Source organism: Mchenga conophoros, linkage group LG7 (genome assembly GCF_057382185.1).
Source record: "Mchenga conophoros isolate Kocher_MC1m ecotype Shallow Benthic linkage group LG7, M_conophoros_male_GT1.1, whole genome shotgun sequence".
Taxonomy (NCBI): Eukaryota; Metazoa; Chordata; class Actinopteri; order Cichliformes; family Cichlidae; genus Mchenga; species Mchenga conophoros.
The window spans coordinates 24,895,511-24,916,262 of NC_140532.1; the positions used below are offsets into that span (position 1 = coordinate 24,895,511).

The 20,752-nt window shown below is 39.2% G+C and overlaps 1 protein-coding gene across 7 annotated transcripts in view; it reads left to right on the plus strand.

Moving 5' to 3' along the window:
• LOC146570177 (suppressor of tumorigenicity 7 protein homolog) overlaps positions 1-20,752 on the plus strand; it is a 59,797-nt gene that overhangs the window by 32,476 nt on the left and 6,569 nt on the right. For 5 of the 7 annotated variants that reach the window (XM_085283043.1, XM_085283044.1, XM_085283047.1 and 2 more), the window contains 9 exons: positions 12,433-12,515; positions 14,143-14,302; positions 16,172-16,226; positions 16,731-16,846; positions 16,972-17,047; positions 19,138-19,292; positions 19,444-19,541; positions 19,730-19,859; positions 20,530-20,602. In XM_085283043.1, coding sequence (XP_085139169.1) covers positions 12,433-12,515; positions 14,143-14,302; positions 16,172-16,226; positions 16,731-16,846; positions 16,972-17,047; positions 19,138-19,292; positions 19,444-19,541; positions 19,730-19,859; positions 20,530-20,602 — 946 coding nt within the window. The remainder of the gene's footprint in view (positions 1-12,432; positions 12,516-14,142; positions 14,303-16,171; positions 16,227-16,730; positions 16,847-16,971; positions 17,048-19,137; positions 19,293-19,443; positions 19,542-19,729; positions 19,860-20,529; positions 20,603-20,752) is intronic. The other 2 variants (XM_085283045.1, XM_085283046.1) reach the window with 1 other exon arrangement.

A 20,752-nucleotide genomic window follows, 5' to 3' on the forward strand; every position in this document is an offset into this window, starting at 1 on the left:
AACAACCACACACTATAATCCCCTCACCCCCCACCAAACAGATAAGTACCATTCTCATGGCAACCGCCAAACCCAGACACATTTGTTGCATTGCCAGACAGAGAAGCATGATAACATGAGGGCCACGTGAAGCTTGGAGGTCAGTACTGATTGACTCTGTGGACTATGCGCCTCAGCGTCCACTGACCCTGCTCTGTGATTTTATGTAGCCTACCACTTTATGGCTTAGTTGCTGTCATTCCCAAACATTTGGGATTTTGTGGAGCTTTTTCTTTCTTTCTCAGAATTGTGGTAAAATTAGTATTTCCATCCTCTTTATCATCAGGGTAGTATGGCCATAAGCTATACGGCCTTCCAATTCATCCATGTGAGTGTGAATATTACATAAAAATGCTTAGGTGTGTATATATAAAAGCACTGTATGAATGTGTGTGACTGAGTAAATGAGACTTGTAGTGAAAGCACTTTAAGTGCTCAAAACTGAGTGGAAAGGCGTTGTACAAGTACTAGTCCATTTACTATTAATCAGACTCTCATTACGCTTAGTAGTGTTTGTTGCTCGTGTTTTGTAAAGGAGCAGTGCGTTACTAAATCATTGGCGGTTGCTATCTTTTGTTTTTGTTTTTTGTTTTTTTAATCATTCCTCTCTGTGGATCCTCAAGGAAGCACAGTAATAATTGAATTGGCTCAGCAGCATCTTGTAGAGGAAATTGCTGCATTTGTCATCATCTTGTTCAACCATAAACGTGATATTGCAGCTAATCTTGTCAGCCTTTTAATTTTCCATTGCTTTCCACATCATCACTCTAGTGTTTCAGCAGGCTGAAAAAAGAAAGGAAGTGCCTCATGACCCGAATGTTATTGAATCTAATAAATTGATCAAGTGAGAAATTATGCCTCTGACGTGAGCTGATGATAATGTTAAACCGTCCCCTCAACAGCTTTGTGGGGACAAAAATATTTAAACCTGAGTTTTCTCCATTTAAAATGGGTCAGTGGACATTTTGATAAATGACATGATACTTGGCTGAGGCTAAAAGTAAAAGGGTGTGTGTGTGTGTGTGTGTGTGTGTGTGTGTGTGTGTGTGTGTGTGTGTCAAAGAGGCTGCTGCTTAAATTAATTTGTATTAAATAAAGGTTAACAGAAAATAATAATTTCTTTTGTATTATTAACAGATTTGAAGGGTCTTCCGTATCTCTAAAAGATTGCTTCATCCATTTTCCTGTAGGGTCATTTGGGGTTGTCATGGTTACCTCTGCAGGAGGAGACTAAGTAGCAAACCTCCCCCACCTCCCTTTATTAAAATCCATGTTATTGATTGGCTGGACTGGCATCTTCAGACTCCCCTTTGTACTTATTCTGCTGGTTTACTAGAGGAAGAGGAGGACAGAACTGGCTCACAGTTGTGTTGCCCTGCTGTCATTCAAAGACGGGCCCCAATCAAGAAAACGTGACCAAACCAGAGCCCTCACTAATAAATGTGCTCTATGAAAGTTGACTAGCTTCTGATTAGATGTGGGTATTGATATGGACTCCCAAAGGCTTTGGTTTTTGTTCCTTTTCTTTTTGAAAGAGCAACAAAACATCAGGTTTAACCAAAAATATATATATTTTTTTTTACTTTTTTGAAGTAGCAAATGTTAGTGTGCTGGTGGCTCCAGTGGATATGTCAGTGGAATGGAGGGTAAGTTATCTGGTGCTGCTTTATTTGGTGTGCAGCTGACGGGCTATGTGTAGTCAGGAACTGTATGGCAGCCGTGTTTCTGATCTTTTTCTTTGCACACGGCCTTTATATTGTATAGCAGGTGGTCCTGTACATTTCGTATTGATATTCATGAAGTGGACTGTTTGCTCAGCGCGTGGGTGAAGGCCTGCTGATTTTGTGTGTGTGTGTGTTATGTTTTAGTTGTGTATCTGTGTGTGCTTGTGTGTTAGGAATATGCGAGCTGTTGCTGATATCTGTGTTTACAAAGTGGCCTGTTGTGGATGGCTTAATAAGCCTTGTTTGGTGTTTTTTGCTTTTGTGTGTTTTTTCTTTCTGCCACCTGTGCTTGTTTTTCATGTATTGCTTTTATTCTCTAATGATATTAAAAAAGATATTTTAAATGGGGAAGAAGGGTTATTTTGATTGTATCAGCATCTACAAAGCTCCTGCACAAAATCCCAGTTGTTGCAAGATTACAACAGCGATTGCCTTGTCCATCAGTTATTCTCCTTTTTTCCAGTTGCTTTATTGACATGAACGGAACGCAATGTTAATGCCAATGCATTTAAGGCCTCCCCAAAGCAGTTTTGTATGTTGCATTTTATTTTAAATCTTTTTTTAAATGAAGATAACAAATCTTGTAAAACAATGATCTTCTAGGTGCTTAAAAAGACACTTAAAAAGCAGATTTTCTGCTGGCATCTCTCTGGAAGTTTTTATTGTTTTACTTTCTAGTCTTCGTGTAAATTATGCTTTCTCTGATTTAAAATTATTGGCTTTTTTGATATTATGATTACACACTTGTAAATTAGATGAATATTTTTGGGCTGCTGTGTTTAAGTGGCACCTTAATTGCAGAAGACTCTCAGTTTTTGTCCTGGAACGGGTTCTATATTTATGTTTGGATGTTGAGCATTATACAATACAAATATGGATACAGTCTGTCTTCTGATTAATAGAGACTTAGCTGTTAGATCTTTTTTCCGCGCAAGGGAAAAGTACCAGTTTGGCTCTACGTTCTTTGTTTCAACTGTTTCCATAGATACCCAAAATAAATTCCTCGTATGTTTAGATGAGTTACTTTAACTGTCTCTGTCCTCGGTTAACACAGTTCTTAAGTTTGAAGATCATTAATTTTTCAGTGCTGATAATAATCTAACATGTGTGCACAAATGGTAGCTACTGTGAACATTTCTCTTGGCAATAAGTAACAGAGCCTTGTTAGAAATAACACTAAATAAGCTCTGAGCTATTCATATAGCCTGGAATTTTTTTTTTCTGCATTAAAGGCATGTTGTCAACCCTGCACATTTACACGAAGGTAAAGCCAAAATCTCAAAACCATGGACCCTGTTACACATGCACTTTTGCTGCGGTGAGAGATGTCCATCTTAGTAAAAGGTCAGCAGAGGTAGTCAGACCAAGACAGGCTCTCCTTCCCAATCAGCAAGGGCCTGCAATATGAGCCAGGCTATGAGGCCCTGCCTAATCAGCACTGCCAACTAGCATTTCAAGCATGAACAGCTGAGCTGCAGTGACTTACAACATACATTGGGATGCAGGCAGCCTCCAAGACCCTCCTAGCTTTGTCTCATGCCACCCGCAAACTGCTTCTTACAAGAAAACACGAGATTAATGCACGTCTTTAAGCACAGCCATCACCCTGTTACAGCAACCTATTCCCAGTGCTGAAAGTTACAGCTCTGTTTGTAGATTAAGTCAACTAAACTATCTGAAAATGTGTCTGTATTGCTTTTTTTTATTCCCAGTGCTAATCCAATATGCATTTGTGCGTCTTAACCCCTTCCAAGCTCTTTAAACGTTTTAAATGTAATCAGCAGTTCAACAACATGAAAGAAGAAACTCGTAGGATACAGTTCAGCTCCATATGTGAGCAGTAAAGCTTGTCCCCAAGAAACTTGCCACTTCTTTATTTATTTACAAAAAGGAGCGTCCATCTAATATTAGCAAGGTGTACCTGATGAAATAGCTGGTGATTTAAGATTTTTTTGACCAGAGTACAAATACAATGCTATTGCGTTTACATAGAATTTTTCAGGTATCTGTTCTCTACTTATTATACCACAGATAACTTTTTACTTTTACTTCCTACATTTTTACACAAAAAGCTGTACTTTCTACTTCTACATATTAAAAATTATTTTCTACTTACATCTACAAACAGGCTCGTTACTCTAGGTTGTGGTTTAAGTACTTCAGAACCTAAATAGTGCTTTTTTAAGTTAACATTTCAATCAGCTCAACAAAGCTTGTTGCACGCTGTGTTGTGTGAAGGTGCGGAGCTGTATGTTTCAGGGAGAGAAAAGAATTCAAGCTAACTTTAGTCACAAAGACAAACGATGTAAGACGTTAGACAGGACAGGGGAGTGAGAAGCAAGGTTAGATTTAAAGGACTGAACAGTGAAGTTTGTATGATGTAGTTTCAATATTGTGAAATGTCCTGTAAACAAAGTAAGCTATACTAACTTTGCGTTACTCAAATGTCAAAACTACTGTGTAGTTTAGTGCTGGATTGCACAGCTTGTCATACTGTGGTGAGTTTGAAGCATTGTCTTGGACTGATGCACAGTGGGTGTGGTCCTCATGGTTATGCTAGGCTATGTCAAGTGTAGCAGAAATGAACTTGAATTTAAGCTGATGATGCTCAGACTCATTCACTGAATTCCACCTTTATACCAACTGTATACCGTCTAGTTAAAGACAGTATAAACAGTATAGTGTCAGTGTAGGGGATGGACAGCAGCCAGGACGGCTTACAAAACGTCTTGTTAAATTCAGTTGCGTAAATCCTGTATGTTTTCACTTTTACTTGAGTAAAGTTGCTTCAATACTTCAACTTTTACTGGAGTATTTTTGTTGACCAAAAGTTCTTTTTGTCATCAAGCTGAACTAAATTGCGTCTTTGAGAAAAGAGCCAGCATTGTAGAGGAAATAGGAGTTCTTGATTTATGATGCAAAGATAAGAGAAGACAACTTGAGAGCTTTGTACACAAAAATACATTAAAAACATGACAGTTTTATCTTGATATTGCTTTAAAAATTAAATTTTCAAATTCAAATTCAAATTTCAAATAATTTTCAAATTTTGCATAATTTTCAAATTTTTTATTCAAATAAAAATTATTGGAAGAAAAGATATTGTTGAAATTAAAATTCCTAGTGCAGTGTATGTTGTATGTCATAAATAAATGCATTACTCAAAGAATCAGAATGGGATTAGAGCTATCTGTCGACACAGGGATCAGCCATGCTGTTTTGAAAGTATTTTAAAAGGACAGAATATTGATAAGATTGCATGCGCCGATCTGAATCAATTTCCTTATTGATGTCATGATCAGACTGTGTAGTGTACATTATGATTTTTATAGTTCACTAGGAGCACAGAAAGTAAAGGTGATCTGAGACGTAATACCTCCTACTTCCTGGATCTGGATCAATTAAAAAAATGAAACATTTCATTAACTTAAATAAATGGTAACTTGTTTGGCTACAGACAAACCACTATGGAGAGAACAAAAATATTTGCATGAGATTAAGGTGCTGCAAAAGCTGCACTTTGATGAACAGTGCTCATCAAACTTGGAGGCTTATAATGTATTTGACCATTTGGAAGTGGTTCTTTATTATCATCCTTCAAAAAGGATCAGTGATTTTTATTTAAAACACAAATTAACTGACGTCTTACTTTTTCTTTTCTTGTAACTGATGGACACACTTTGTGTATGTGCGTATATGAGATAGAAGACTGCGTGTATGTCTGAATAGGCGTGTTCACGTGTGTCTCACGTCATGTCTTTTATCATTCAAGTCAGGCCAGCAGTCTGCCGACTGTCCCCCCTCTTCAGTAAAGGTCACATCTTTTGTTGTCTCCAGTGACATTTAGTCCTGAATCTGCCTGATAGAATTTGTCCCTCCAATTCATCTTCTTACTCTCAAACCCGACTCTCTCGCTATTTTCTGGCTAGTATTAACTCTTGGTAGTAATTGTAGCAGCCAACGAGGCTAAAGGAAAGTGCAGTTAGAGCATGAAGTGTCACCAGGTTGGGTCATGGCAATGTAACAAATAAAATTAGTGTGTGGAAGAATTGTCTCCTCACATTGACGTTAGATTGAACCATTAGTTTAAGTATGCAGGATTTTGATGATTAATAAAGTTTGTCAAACATGGTAGGTTCTCAAAGCCATTTTTCATTGTAAATTCAATTCAGTAACATGAATTTGGAATAATGTAGCGCTTACTCCCAGCAGGACGTGGAGCGCATGGACTGGTGAACTAAGCATGATTTCAGTCAAGCTTCATGATTGTAGTTAGTTGCAGAGCCATGTAAATGAGAGAACCTTGTTCTGCATATCAAATTAAATAGCTGTTAAAACAGAGGCAATGTGAGTCTGGCTAGCTGAAATCAGTGTCACAATAACTCTTACATTTTCTGAGGAGTAAAAGCTCTTTTCTGTCTCAGCTTTTTGTTCTTTGACTTGACTACAGCAGCTTCCTATAACCCTCAGGTCATCCTCTGTCTGAAATAAGTTGTTTCAGCACCTTTCCCTTTAAATGAACTTCTTGTGATTCGCCGCCCCTCACAAACTAAAAGGTTAAACAGCAGGTGGTCGTGGACTCTGACTCTTATCTGCTCCCTTACAGAGTGCACACTTAGGATTACTTGTAAATGCACTGATCTCATCATTTTAGACTTTGGTAAATCAAAATATTCCAGCATTTACATAATGCTTTTCTAGGCCACTTAAAGCCCTTTAGACGATATGAACTATATATGTTTTTACTGTTTATGAAAAGTTGGGGAGTTTTTGTACAAACTAAAAATAGATCTACCCTTTAGTTACCAGTAACAAAAACCATTTCACGTTTCTGACAGCCAATAAATCCAAATCCAGAATGATGTAAAACAGGGATAAATAAATGTTGTATTCTGATGTCAAGCTTTAATTGTTTTGGGAGTTTGAATGTGTGACATTTGGATTATGAATATACTAACACTGTATATTAGTTATGGCTAGATTTATTGGCTGGATGAAGAGTGCTTTTCCAGCCAGACAGCAGTGGTTGAGAGACCAGACACTGCAGACTTACAGCAGCTGCTAAGCCTGTTTTTCCATAGACCTAACTGAAAGAGCTTCTCTGCTGGGATGAGAGCCTCCACTTCACTGCAATGAATAGCTGTCCAGCTGCACTTAATTTATGCACGTGTGTGTTTCTGAGTGCAAATGAGGCTGGGTTTCTGAATCTTTTGTCTGCCTTTCTTATCCTCCGTGTGATTCACAGGAAATTAACATGACAACCCAACCAAAATACAGTACCTTGCCAGTATGGCATTGTTTACGTCAGCTAATAAGATCTCTAAACTTTACACCAAATGCACGAGGGAGATGTCCTGCTTTGTCGCCAGAAAACAGGATGGTATTGGAAAATTTGCCATTCAGTGTTTAATTACAGCCTTGACTTCTACCAACTATTTACAGATAATCAACATGGTGATCGATCTTTAAATAATTTTTGTTTTGTAGTAAGTCCCCGGGTTTTGCCATTTCCCTTTAGTTTTAGCTAAAGTCCACGATCACTCCCTGCCAGGCTGCGGCAGGGAGTGATTTATCATTTATCATTATGCAAGTTTGTGGAAATAAATAATTAAATGACAATCTTTTCTTAAGTTGTGCACAATTTTTCCAAATTCTATGAGTATCCATGATCGCAGTATCAAACAGAATAATTGAGATATGATTTATTTATTTATTTTTTTTTAATTCTTCTGTTATGTTGTTTAATCATCAACTTCAGTATGCGTGCAGAGTGGCTGTACAAAGAGCAAGTCAGCAGCTGATTGTGTGGAAAGACTTTACCTATAATCTTCAGCCACTCCGTAGTGAATCATTATTTTATGTCTGAAACGTTGGCTTGAGGCTAGTGCTGTTTCCTTTTCTTGGATTTAATTTTTAACCAAAAAAACCTTTTTCACACATAGCCGAGGCCTCTGGCTTTTTTGCTCCTTAATTAAAGGTGCTAGATTTTTAATTAAGGGGTGTTAACTCGCTACCATTTTGTGAGCATCACCCAGTTAGCACTTATTTCCTTAAATAGTTCAATATTTTTTTTTCCATTGAGTTCATTTTTGCAATGAATTTGCCTTTTTATTTTCCTCTGCGCTGTCATATATAAACCATTACAATGGTGGAAGCTCATATTAAACATGGCCAGAAATAATGAGTTCAGTACAAGTATTCTCCAAGATCCAGGAGCCCAAGCTTCAGTCTGCAGTAATTGCTCAGTTTCTGACAGTCTGTGTAGAAACTTGATATGATCATCTGAAGTATGGAGGTCCTCCTACCTCGTGTTTGTCTTTTGTTTGTGAGGGGCAGCATATAAGAAGGAAGCTGCCTTAAATTCAAGGTAGCTTATTAAGGGATTGGAGCTAAAAGGGTTGTTTTAGCCTGTAGATGACCTGAAGAGCTAAACGAAGGCCCAGTGAAAATAATTAAGGATTATGAGTGAGTAGAAATGTCACAGTTCACAATACCAGCTGTCGCTTTTGTACTGTAACACCGTTCTCAGAACAAAATTGCAAACAGAAGGCAGAGGACTCTTAGGGTTTTTCGTTGACCAATCCTAACCCTTTAAAATTTAAAATTCAGCTTGCTTTTCCCTTTAGGTTCTATATTTGGTTCCATTTTTGCGGTTACACTCGACAGCACCTGCAAACTAACAAGCTAACACAGAACACACCAGAAAGAAAAGTTTATACTGAAGGTAGATGGTTTCAGCGGAGTTGTGAGACCTCCCATTTGCCCATGAGACAACATCTATTTTCAAAGAACAAAATTTGTGTTGTCATTTTGAAGTTTCAATTCAAACACCAGTAAAAGCAAAGTTTCAGACAGAGCACAGAGGCATCAAGAGTGGCTCAGCTGAAATCTGCAGCACAAAACACACTGTTTCTTTGAGCCCAATCCTAAAGTGGTACAGCTGTAATGGTTAGTTTAGCAGTCAGTTTGATGGTGGAAAGCTGTGCTGTAAGATACAGGCGAAACACATGATTAAATATTGCTTTCTAATGTTTCTCTTCTTCAATTTTTTCTTTTTAAATCGAGCCTTCTTATATGGGCTCAAAATGTGGTCATAAATATTTTGTACTTGTAAAAAAGATTTGTATGTGTAAAAAGAATTTGTGTGTGCGTAAAAAAGATTTGTGTGTGGACTTAGAAAAAAAACCCTGCAAGTTACAAGTACGGCTTTTTGACCCTATTTTTCTTCCCTTCATCTGATTGGTCAATGTCATGTCAATCACAAATGTAACAATCCAATCAGAGAACAGATGGGTTTGGCTGTCGAGGGGCGCTTTTTTTGAACTGCAGGTCTTTGAAGGGAATAAATGCCCTTTTACATGCCAACCCAGCGTTTTCCTTCATCACCACGAAGGAAAACAGTCTGTGGTCGTCCGAGTTTGGTGATTTTTGTGTCACAGGTCTACGTGTTTAATACAGGGACTTCCACAGCCTTTTCAACAGCGCTGCGGACCGCGGGGTGGGGGCGGGCAGTGTTTTGGAAATGACAGTCTTCATTACAAAGCTTTCTTCGTTATGAGTTAGCATACATGTTTTTATTGAACATTTGAAGAACTAGCAAAAAAACCAAACTCTTGTAGAGGACATAAAGTCAGAGATAGAAAAGACAAGGAGCAGGTGCATCTAGTACAGGTAGAGCTGCTGCAAAAACCCACAGAGCTCAGCAGCCAGCGCAACAAATTCTGGATCCTTTGCTTTTAGTTAGCAGTTAGCATTAGCAGCGTATCCTGCATCCGATGTGAAAGGACTTTTATGCTGCGCACTGTGACTCACAGCAATGGTCCTGGGTCAGCCCTGACTTTGTGTTAAACTAATCCTAAAGTAATAATGTTATTTCTAACCACTGATATACCACAACTTTATCCTTTCAACAGCTACTGAAAGTTAGGGGACCTAGCTGCTATCAGATATTTATATAGCGATCCTCCAGCTTCAAACGGTATCACCCTTCAAGGACCTGCAGTTCAAAACAGCGCCCCTCCGACAGCCAAACCCATCTGTTCTCTGATTGGATTGTTACATTTGTGATTGACATGACATTGACCAATCAGATGAAGGGAAGAAAAATAGGGTCAAAAATCCGTACTTGTAACTTGCAGGGGTTTTTTTTCTAACTCCACACACAAATCTTTTTTACACATACAAATCTTTTTTACACATACAAATCTTTTTTACGCACACACAAATCTTTTTTACGCACACACAAATCTTTTTTACGCACACACAAATCTTTTTTACAAGTACAAAATATTTATGACCACATTTTGAGCCCATATTCTTATCCCATTGAGCTGTCATTTCATGAGAGAAGAGGCTAGAAAAGATTTGTAGATGTAAGAGTAAGAACAAAATTCAGTTGGTTTTTGTTAGTTCGTTTTTAACTATAGTTTTTAACTATAGTTAAAAACAAACTAATATTACTGGAGGCTATCAGGATTCAGGCAGTGTGGCCATCGTCTTGTTAAACCGTAATCAGGGTGTGTTGTTTTGCTTGATGGCTGCTAACACTTGTTTGTGGACTGACTGAGGGATTTATGTGAACGAAACTGTGTCTGAAAATCAGTGCTACACACAGTGAATCTGAAATGACTTACTGTATACAGTGCACCCCAAATATACAGACATGGACAAAGCTGTTGATACCCTTCCACAAATCAGACCACAGTGATCTCCAGTACAATGATCTCTGTATTTCACAATGACTCGTCTGCATTTGCTCACACGGCTCACTCTTCCTGAGTAACTGTCAAGTGCTCTTTTGAGGGACAGTGTCTCCACACTGCAATTCTCAGATCCCGGCTCGTGGAGGGCCATTTAAGAATAGTCCAGTGTTTATTTCTCAGCCTTTCTTGAGTGCTGTTAGCTTTTTTGGTTTTGGACCATTATCCCATTGCAGTATTTTTCACCTTGGTAGCCTTGGCCGTTCATTGTGCCCTGCACAGGTTCACTGTGCCAGATGCCCCAAACCCACCACCCCCAGCCCTTTCAACAGTGAGGTGTTGTTATTTTCTTTTAAAGCATCATTTTTCCACCTGTAAACATAGAACTGATCTGAGTGGCCAAAAAGCTCCAGTTTTGTGTCATCAGTCCAAAGGACTTTGGGGCTTGTCAACATGCATTTTGCTCTTGTGTCTTTTCTGTCAGTAGTGGAGACCAAGTGTAGTTTAAAATGTGATGGATGGTGTGATCAGAAATGACGTATGTTGACCTTGGAGTTCAGCTTGAATGGTTTTGGATGGTTTCTTTCCATTTCCACATCATAGGAGGTTGACTGCAGTCCCATGAACCTTATATTTGTAAGAATAACATAATAGCCTTTACCATTTTAATGTAGATGCTTCTTTCTGAGCTCTGCAGACAGCTCTCTGTTGCTTTCTCGAGTCAGTGTTCTGGCCAAACATTTAAAAGAATCAGAGAAGATCATCAGGCATTTGAAGTTGCACAGAGGTCACGCTGCTGATCTTTTCGGTAAGGTAGTTGAAGATTCCTTCCAAATCTGCTGCTAGTAGAAAACTATGGTGCATGCGGTTCTAGCCATTCCCCTTTCGAGGGGGTAGGGACAAATAAGTAAATACTTCAGCCTACTCCTTTTCAAACAAATAATGGAATGATATTTTGTAATGATTGTGAAGGCACATGTTTGAAATGTTTGAAATAAAAATGAACTGAACTGAACTGAACTGAACTTTCCCATATTTAATCACAGTAATTGGAGTATCCACAGATGCTTCAACTGCAAATTTTAGTAAAATATTTCAGGTTGTTTCAGGCCATCGCTGTGTGAAGGGCTCTGTGTGATAGTGGAATAAGAGCAAACACTGATTGATTTTATTTATTTTTTGCTTTTAAATGTCGCGATTCAGAGTAGAGGCATTTCCCAGGCACTAAAAATAAATATTGGATAAATGAAGGCTTCTGTATGCACCTCTGACAGTTTCTTTATAGTAAATGGAGGAATGTCATTTGATTTGTAAAGGCTTAGCTTTGTAAACTGTACAGCATTTTTAATCTGTAAAAAATTTATAACTATTCACTTTGAAATAAATCCACTTGGACTGCTTCCAGCAGTGCACTCTCGCTAGAATCTCAACCTATAATCAGCTCTGTCAGTGTGACTAAAATGTAGGCTTTAAGAATCTATAGCCAGAGTTTATGACCACACTGAGAAAATCGATCTCTGTTTCTACTATATTAACCTTGTTAACAGTTATTTAGACATCATCCAGGGTTCCATTTTTGTGCTATAAATAACATTTCCGTGGCAAAGCTTTGCAAAATGCTTCAAAATATGGTATTTCTGTTAAGGCTGTCAGTTGAGCTCAGTTTTGTTTCCGTTTCCCTGAAGTTAAACTCTACCTGGGTTTCATAGTGTTGTGTAATTTCAAGTGTGAGCAGCAGGGTTCTCTGGGAAATGCCAAACACCGCATGTGGATGACATGTGCTGGAACCATAAATGTCTGAGTCTTTTTAATGTCTGTCTTTACCGTCTTTATTCTTCTTCTCTATAGACATGACCTATTTTTTATGAATATTCAACATTTCAAAGATATATTTTCAAAAGTACCTCCCCTGTGATGTAGAGGAGGCCTTTTTTTAATCTGTCTTTATTCTTTCTGTGTCTTCCTTGTAGTAAGCATGTTTCTCAACACCCTGACGCCCAAGTTCTACGTGGCCCTGACAGGTACTTCCTCCCTCATATCAGGACTCATATTGGTAAGATGTGCTTCATTCTTTATATTTGTTGATTGTTGAAGCTGATACTGGTTTAAATTTATTATAAATAAAGCAGTAATTTTTATTTGCAAAGTGTGAATGTTTAAGTTGGCTGCCCTGTTTATACTTAAGCATACGAATATCAAATATAAATGGTGTTGAAACCTCCTGCTGTTAAATGGATCTATTTTTTTTAAAGCAAAAATCACATCCTTGATGAATCTAACTTAATCACTGTGTGCTTTTACTTGACATTCTCTTCCATGTTAAAAGGAGAAAATTAATTTTCAGAGGTGGCCCCCTGGTGATTTTGAGCCTGGGATATAATTTGTTAGGGCTTTAATCACACATTCACAGGTCATATAAAGCTGAAATGAAAGGATATCAAACCTCATTTGGTCCTCCATGAGATTATCTCCCTGCACTATCAGTGTTTATTCTGCTGCCTGGTGCATCAGAATGCAACACACTGAATGTTTTTGTGCTTTTTAAATTACCGAGAACACGTGCTGGGTTGTTTTGTTTGGGATGTGGAAAAAGATAAGAATAGAACTCTCTATTGCTGTGCATTAAACAAAAGACGCTCCAAGTATTTCATTTCTTTTTCAGGTTCTTCACAGAGACGGCAAACTGTGTAACAGTGGTTGGTGCGCAGTTTAAAATAGCCCCTCTCTTAATTAACTCACTCTCTCTTCCCCTGCGGGCGATTGGCCAGTGTGCGTAGGCTGCTTGGAAATGGTGTTGAGCTCTGCACATGCTCTGTGAAATTATTTAGAAATGTGGACGCCAGTTGGTTTCATCGAAGCAATAGTGTTCGTTTCTCTGTAAGTGGGAGAGATGTTCCAATTTGCTCGTTTTCCAAGATTCCTGTAGGAGCCCCATCAAAATTTGTCATTTCCTCCTTCAAGCAGAAGCTCCACAGTACATCAGCTTTAGCAGTCGGCAGTCTGTACAACTCGTAAAATAATCACGTTTAGATATCAATACTGGAGTCCTTCTAGAAGCAAATCTCACCATATGGAAATGCCTTCAGGCACTTGTTTGAGTTATTTTGAATGATCTAAACTGAGTTGGTCGTTAGTCACTGGAACACAACTGTGTGTACAGCATCACTACTCAAGTTAAATTTAAATTTTCCAATCGATGTTATTTTTTTAAATTTATTTTATTATTGAGTTCCATGTTTTGTCTGCTAAATTCCATCCAATCAAAGAGCAGGTTTCACTGATTGGATCCTCTCCTTTGGCCTAAGGTGGTAATTGGTGAAGTATACCGGGGCCTCTGTGGCACAAGCTTGACTCCCATTGATACAGTGTTAATCAGCCCACACTCAGATTACTGTAATAAAGATGTGTTAAAACAGATGGAGAATAGCGACTATTTAAGCTAGCTGCTGGAGGTCTCAGCTTTACTAGCTAGTAATTGTCTTTACTTTGTTCTGATTAAAAATCGTGTGGCTGGCATTGAAAGTAATTTACTCCCATTTTAAGCAGGTTAAAGAGAGAATTATTTTAAGAGGTGCTAATTTAAGAAGAATGTGCACAAAAAATGTGAGCACTTGAATGTATCATCTTCATTGAATGAGCAGTTAAGTGAATGAGTTTCTTTCTGTCTTTCTTTCTTTCAGATCTTCGAGTGGTGGTATTTCAGAAAATATGGGACCTCCTTCATAGAGCAGGTGTCTGTGAGCCACCTGCGCCCCCTGCTGGGAGGAGTGGACAGCAGCTCTCCCAGTAACTCAAACGCCAGTAATGGGGAGGCTGACTCCAGTCGGCAAAGTGTGTCTGGTAAGAGCTACATTTGTGATCTGCTTATAGAAAAAGATTGCAAAAAGGTGACTGGGTCTCCCACCGAAAGAGCGGGGTGGAGGAGAGGGATGCCTGGATGCATCTGCTTAGACTGCTGCTCCACTAACCTGGAAAAACAGCAGAAAATGGATTTGTTTGTAGATGCATTAAGATCTGGAAAAATACAATTCTTTAAATAAATGTACTGTTAGAACTGTAAGCAGTACAAGGCAGTCTAAGAAATTAAAGCTTGTCTAGAAGCATCTTCCACAGCCAGAGTGAGCTGTGTGAGCGTCTTGACTTCTCCATTAGTGATGCTTTGATCTTGGTTAATCTGTTGAATGTATATTTGCTCGTCTGTGAAGTCTTTCATTTCAAAAGAGGAAAATGTCTCTGCTGAATAATTCCCTTGGTTCCTTTGCCAGTGATAAGGGAAAACGTTTATGCTACATAAGCATATACATAATGCAGCATGAGTCCCAGCCTGCTTTAGTCCAGACAGCCTCTGTCTATTAAAGAATCAGAACCAAATACGAGTTGCAGTGACAGTTTGGTTAAATGAGCTCACCCAGTCAGTTTAACGGCGTGTTTTCGAGCGTTCGGTCATTGAACTCTTTGTGGAGACGTGATGCAGCCGCTTTTGTTTTCAGCCAAACAACTTTGAGTGAAATAGGATTATGTGTGCTCAAGTGTACTAATCCTCCGTTTGCTGGCTAATAATCTGCTCTGTGAAAATCGCTCAGCTCAATTCAGAGATGGATGTCGCAGCTTAATATTTGTCTTTGTCACAGATGGGTTTTCAGTGAAGACCCGTGATTGATTAGTCATGGTTCTGGAATTGAATGTGGCAAAGCGTGAATTTTGTGCGCGTAGTATTGATTTATTTCTAATTTGACTTTGAAATTCGGTTTTATTGTCAGTGAGAGGCTTTTGTTTGTTTAGGCAGGACAGTTTGTTATTCAGTTAGTACAAAAATCAGTGAATAAACACATAAGAAATAATTTTCTCTGTTTAAGTCGTTAGTAATAGAATATGAGTTTTGCGATGTGTGTTGGGTTTTCATGGATATTTTATGCATCTTCTTTAAAAAAGGCAATCAAATAATTTAAGTGAGCTCCTTATTCTGATTTCCAGCTTAATTAATTTTATTCTTAAACTCTACAAGAGGAGCTTTGCATAACTCAAAATTCAAAATAATCTGTATTTATCTTCTGCTGGGCCTTGGTGCAGGTCATCCACTATGTGAAAGAAGACATTTTCTCTTTACTTTTTAAGCGTTTGTGCTTGAGATGACCATGTTAGTGATATCTCCTCTCATATCTTGACATCATAAAGATCCAAAAGTAGGCAGAAGCAGTCAGTCTGCAGTCTGAGCTTTAGGCTTCCAGGGATTACTGCACATTTGAAACTTTTGCTCTCATAATTTTCTCAAAACTGAATCCTGAGTGACACAGTGAGGGGACGTCTCAGCTCACGCAGAGCTCTTTTAGTTGGTTGAGCAGCACTTGTCATGTTGATGTTTGATATCAGCGCACTGTAAGCCACACATCTTATTGGTGCATACATATTATAAAAACCCATATAGTTAAGCCCTGTACCAACATCGATGTGTTCAGTGCCATCAGCTCAAACACAGGCTTGCCAGCAGTGTAGGTTTGTGCAGGAACCTGTTTGGTCACTGAGGAGTTAGAAGGCCTTTCCTCTGTCAGCCATGCTCTCACATAGATCCACGTGCCAGTCATGGAGCTGCAGGGTAGAGATGGCAGAATGCGCAGGCGAACCCTTTGAAGTGTGCCGAGTAAGCTCAGTGCCAACTTTGCCCTTGACGCTCATCACTACTGTTGTGCTCTTTGTGTCTCCCTTCTGCAGAATGTAAAGTATGGAGAAATCCACTGAATTTATTCCGCGGAGCCGAATATAACCGGTGAGTGACAACAGCAAAGCAACCTGCATCTGAAGTCCAGCTCACTTGGAGTCAGTTTTCCTCTGACTTTTCCATCGTTCTTTCTCATCTGTGTCTTCTCTTGTTTGCTTTTCCAGTCTTTCAGGTCTTTCTCGTGTCAACTTTCCTGCCTCTTGAGTGTCATCAGATTTGTTTTGGTCTTTATTTTCTCTCTTGTGCCTTTGTGTGATTTTATTTTTATGTCTTTCCCCCTACTGATTTGTCTGTCTCTATTATGTGCCATTCTTCTTTTGTTATCTTTTTGATGTCTTTGCCTGTGTTCCTTCTGTTGAGTCATCCCCCACTTTTTGATTCCTCATGTTGTAATTATCCAGTTTTTCTCTTCAGCTGTAAACCCGCCAATCAGAATTGTTTTCTGTTTGAGCTTTAGCAGAGACGCGTCATTCATTTTCTGTGTTTTGTCAAAAATGTGCCAGTCAGTAGCTTATTATTAAAGCGTGTCGTTCTGTCTGTGCTGGTGTCCAGGTATACTTGGGTAACAGGTCGAGAGCCGCTGACATATTATGACATGAACCTGTCAGCACAAGATCATCAAACCTTCTTCACCTGTGACTCAGACCACCTCCGGCCTGCTGATGCCAGTAAGCAAACACACATTCATACATATGCTGTGTTTATAACCATGTGATTTGATTTAAGTGCGGAGGGCGTAATGTGACCCCTTTGACATATTAATATGTTAATGTGTTTCTCTGTGTGGTGGCAGTCATGCAGAAGGCGTGGAGAGAAAGGAACCCACAGGCTCGCATCTCTGCAGCACATGAAGCTCTGGAGCTTGAAGAGTGAGTTTAAAATTATGTCATGGGTTGAAGGTATTAATAAAAGCAAATTCTAATAATCCTAAAGAGAGTCTAGCTACTCTGCAGCCCTCTTGGTAGATATTAAGGCAGTTTTCTGAGATCCATGTCTGAATGAATTTGGAGAGAGCCATGGTCTGTATATCAGTAGTCATTAAAAAAGAACAAAACAAGAATGGCACACAGTATAGACTGATAAAGGCAAACCACTAGAAATAAAACTAAATCATACAAGACAGAAGAGGGAAAATAAAGACTAAAACAAAACTAATGTGTAGAATTACTCGTAAAATCTAATAAGTCGCTCAAAAAGGGGTTTTTTTCTCCACAAGTTGTATTTCTACTGTGGATGCACACAGTTTAAGAACATTATATTTTTTTAACAACTCAGTATTGATTCCAGAAATTATAAGTATGTTAATCTCATCCACACAGAGCACTGAAAACAGGATACGGTCTAGCAAAGAAAGCAGCAACCTACATTTTACCACAATCAGCACCATGAAACTGAATCTCTCATTAACCTTGACTTTACAACTGCAACAACAGGATTGGCTCAACAGCCCGATCTCCCCTGATTTGACTGTTGGTCCGCTCTCTTTCGATTTAGTTTATGATCCTTCTGGAAATTCATTTTATGTCCGTGGACAGTGTTAAATAAATACAACCACAACAAAGAAGAAATCAGTTAGAGACATTACATACATTTAACAACAAAGCAGCAGGGGAAGGGTATCTTTAGCACTGCAGTGCTCTGCTGCTCTGTTGGAAATGTATCAGGCCATCCTTGGAACATATGACAAGACTTTGACAAATTCAGTTTCATTCCTTCAGAAGGCTTTTTGATATTTTACCTATATTTGTCAGAGCTAGAAATTTAGTCAAAAGAATTTTCCAAATTAAATCTCTTATCATCAAATTGAGTTTGGTCAATTTGACCAGCTGTATTTAACTGGTGCTTTTCTGATGGTTGTTCCAAACATATGTTGTGCACATACCAGATGAAATCAAAGGAACCTTTATATAAAAAATAATAACAAATGAGCAGACCATAAGTACTACATCTGATTTGAGTTTGGCCAGTCTTCTCTTCAGCAGTGTGTCTTGGGGCACCACTGTGATGCTTCCAGCGCGGCTGCTATTTATACATCTCTCCCTGGAAGTTTCACTGTGACCACTTTCAGTCAAGCATCTGTGTTGGATTCTGGATCTCCGCCCAGAATTGTGACCCTTTAATTTGAATTTCAGTTTGGGGAAGAGGATGAAGGTGCAGGGAGGAAGTAGAAGGATTATGAGTAGCAATAGTGTTGGTGTGCACACAATGTCCTGCGAGCTCAAACCATGAAATGTCGGTAAAAATACATTTTTATTTTTTATTTTTCTAACTTGTAATCACTGATAATGGCTTTATGCTGACTCCAGTTAGGAAGCTGAAAATCAAAACTAAGAGCTGATCGTATCTTTTAATATTTAGTATTTACATAATCCCATCTAGATGCTGTACAACCAAATATGCTTTTGCAAAACTAATACTATGAACTTCTACCAAAAAAGTAGCTCACAAACATGAATCAGACCCCAAGTCCCAAACACTACTGTTGCTTTTAGGTCCACACACATCAGTTTGTAATAAATTGGAAAACTGTAAACTGCAGGTTTTGTTTGTGTCAAGGGCGGATCTGAAGCTTCTCATCACAGACTGGCCTTCCGGGTGCTTCCATCATTCAGAGGAAGCCAGCTTTAGTTCTTTTCATGAAATTCAGGTTTATTTTTAGGAGCATTTGTGACAACCAAGACAGTGCAGAGGAACTGTGTCAGCACTACATGTTGCTCCCAGCTTGTATCAAGGCCGTGACTGCAGGTTGACTCAGAGGAAAACTTCTTTGATCAGTGATCTGTCAGACGCTGCTGACAAGCACACAAGGCTCAGGAGCATTTTTATGTCTCAAAGAAGCTGCGCTTTGTCGGCAAACGAGGAACCCCGCTGAGAGGCGGTAAATGAATTAATGAGTGTATAAGAGGCTATGCAGCAGGTTAGTTATTACTCCCTGACTTCTTCTCATCCCCATCTACAGCTGTGCAACAGCGTACATCTTGCTGGCAGAGGAGGAGGCCACCACCATCATGGAGGCTGAGCGGTTATTTAAACAGGCGCTAAAAGCTGGAGAGGGCTGCTACCGCCGCAGCCAACAGCTCCAACATCATGGTACACAATATGAAGCCCAGCACAGTGAGTGTAATCCATGCTTTAACACTTTTCCTAAGCCAGTAATAATCAAGCGACAGTATGAATGGTAGTCCTGGTCCATCTCAGCCTCTGTTGCATTTTAATAAAAAGGACGGTAAGCGTGATCTGATTGAGCTAAGTTCTGTTTTTGCAGGAAGGGACACCAATGTGTTGGTGTATATAAAGAGGAGGCTGGCCATGTGCTCCAGAAAGCTCGGCCGAACAAGAGAAGCAGTTAAAATGATGAGAGATGTAAGTACACAACCTGCCAGAAGAAAACCCACACAAACCGAAACACACACAGTGTTGTGCATTCATTTCTGAATGGGTTCAGTATAAACAGTCACAGAGTATTTTGAGGTAATACAGTGATGACCCAAAGCTCATGTCTGCTGATTGTGCATGTGTCTCCCCCTGTCTGGTATTACATGTAACAACAGTTGTGTGTTTTCCAGTTAATGAAGGAGTTCCCTCTCCTCAGTATGTTCAACATCCACGAAAACCTGCTGGAGTCGCTACTAGAGCTCCAGAACTACGCCGACGTCCAGGCCGTTCTGGCCAAGTATGACGGTGAGCGACACTCAGCCACCTGTGAGCAGCTCAGTAACTGTACTAACAAAGCTGTATTTAGTTACTTGAAGGTAGCCGAGTACAGACGCCACATTCCCTGTCGAGTGTTTGTTGTTCCTCAAGCAGCCCGAGTTATTTTAACAACTAAAATGCCAGAGCGGGGCCATTTCTGACCACATATCTTATACAGCAGGGCCGAATCCATACAGGCGAAAATGTAATTATTATTTGCAAGTAAAAATTGCATCTGTTAAGATGTATTCTGTAAAGCAGGTGTTACACCATCTACAGGCATTTGGCCAGGTGTTGTTTATAAGATCATTTTTCTGCCTTCGTTAGAGCACAGACGCACACAGGAAGTATGCATGGGGTTATCTGAGGATGCCCAGCATGTTCTGAAACTACATTTTTACTCCTGTCTATAGATATTTATATGACACAACTGGAAAAAGAGAGCAAATCACACTTAGAGAAAGTTTAAGATATGATAACAAAACACAGGTGAAACCCAAACTCATTAAGTTCATTCACAACCCCCTGTGGGCATCTGCAGTATTCTTAAATACAGGCCTCCCCTCGAACTGTTACCTGTAATTCCAAACTTTTACCACATTCATTAAACTCCACCCTGTCCTTTCTGTCTCTGTCTGTCTTTTTGTCTCCTCCACAGATATTAGCTTACCTAAATCTGCAACAATATGCTACACAGCAGCCTTGCTCAAAGCCAGGGCGGTATCGGACAAGTGAGTATTGCTTTTCATCACATACAGTTCTTCAGGGATCTGACATTCCTGTACTGCTATTTAGTTTAAGATAGGGTTGAAAATGGCTCCAGGGAGGTGCTCAGTATCAATGAGAGAATAGCGATGATGTAGAAAGAGTGAGACACCCCA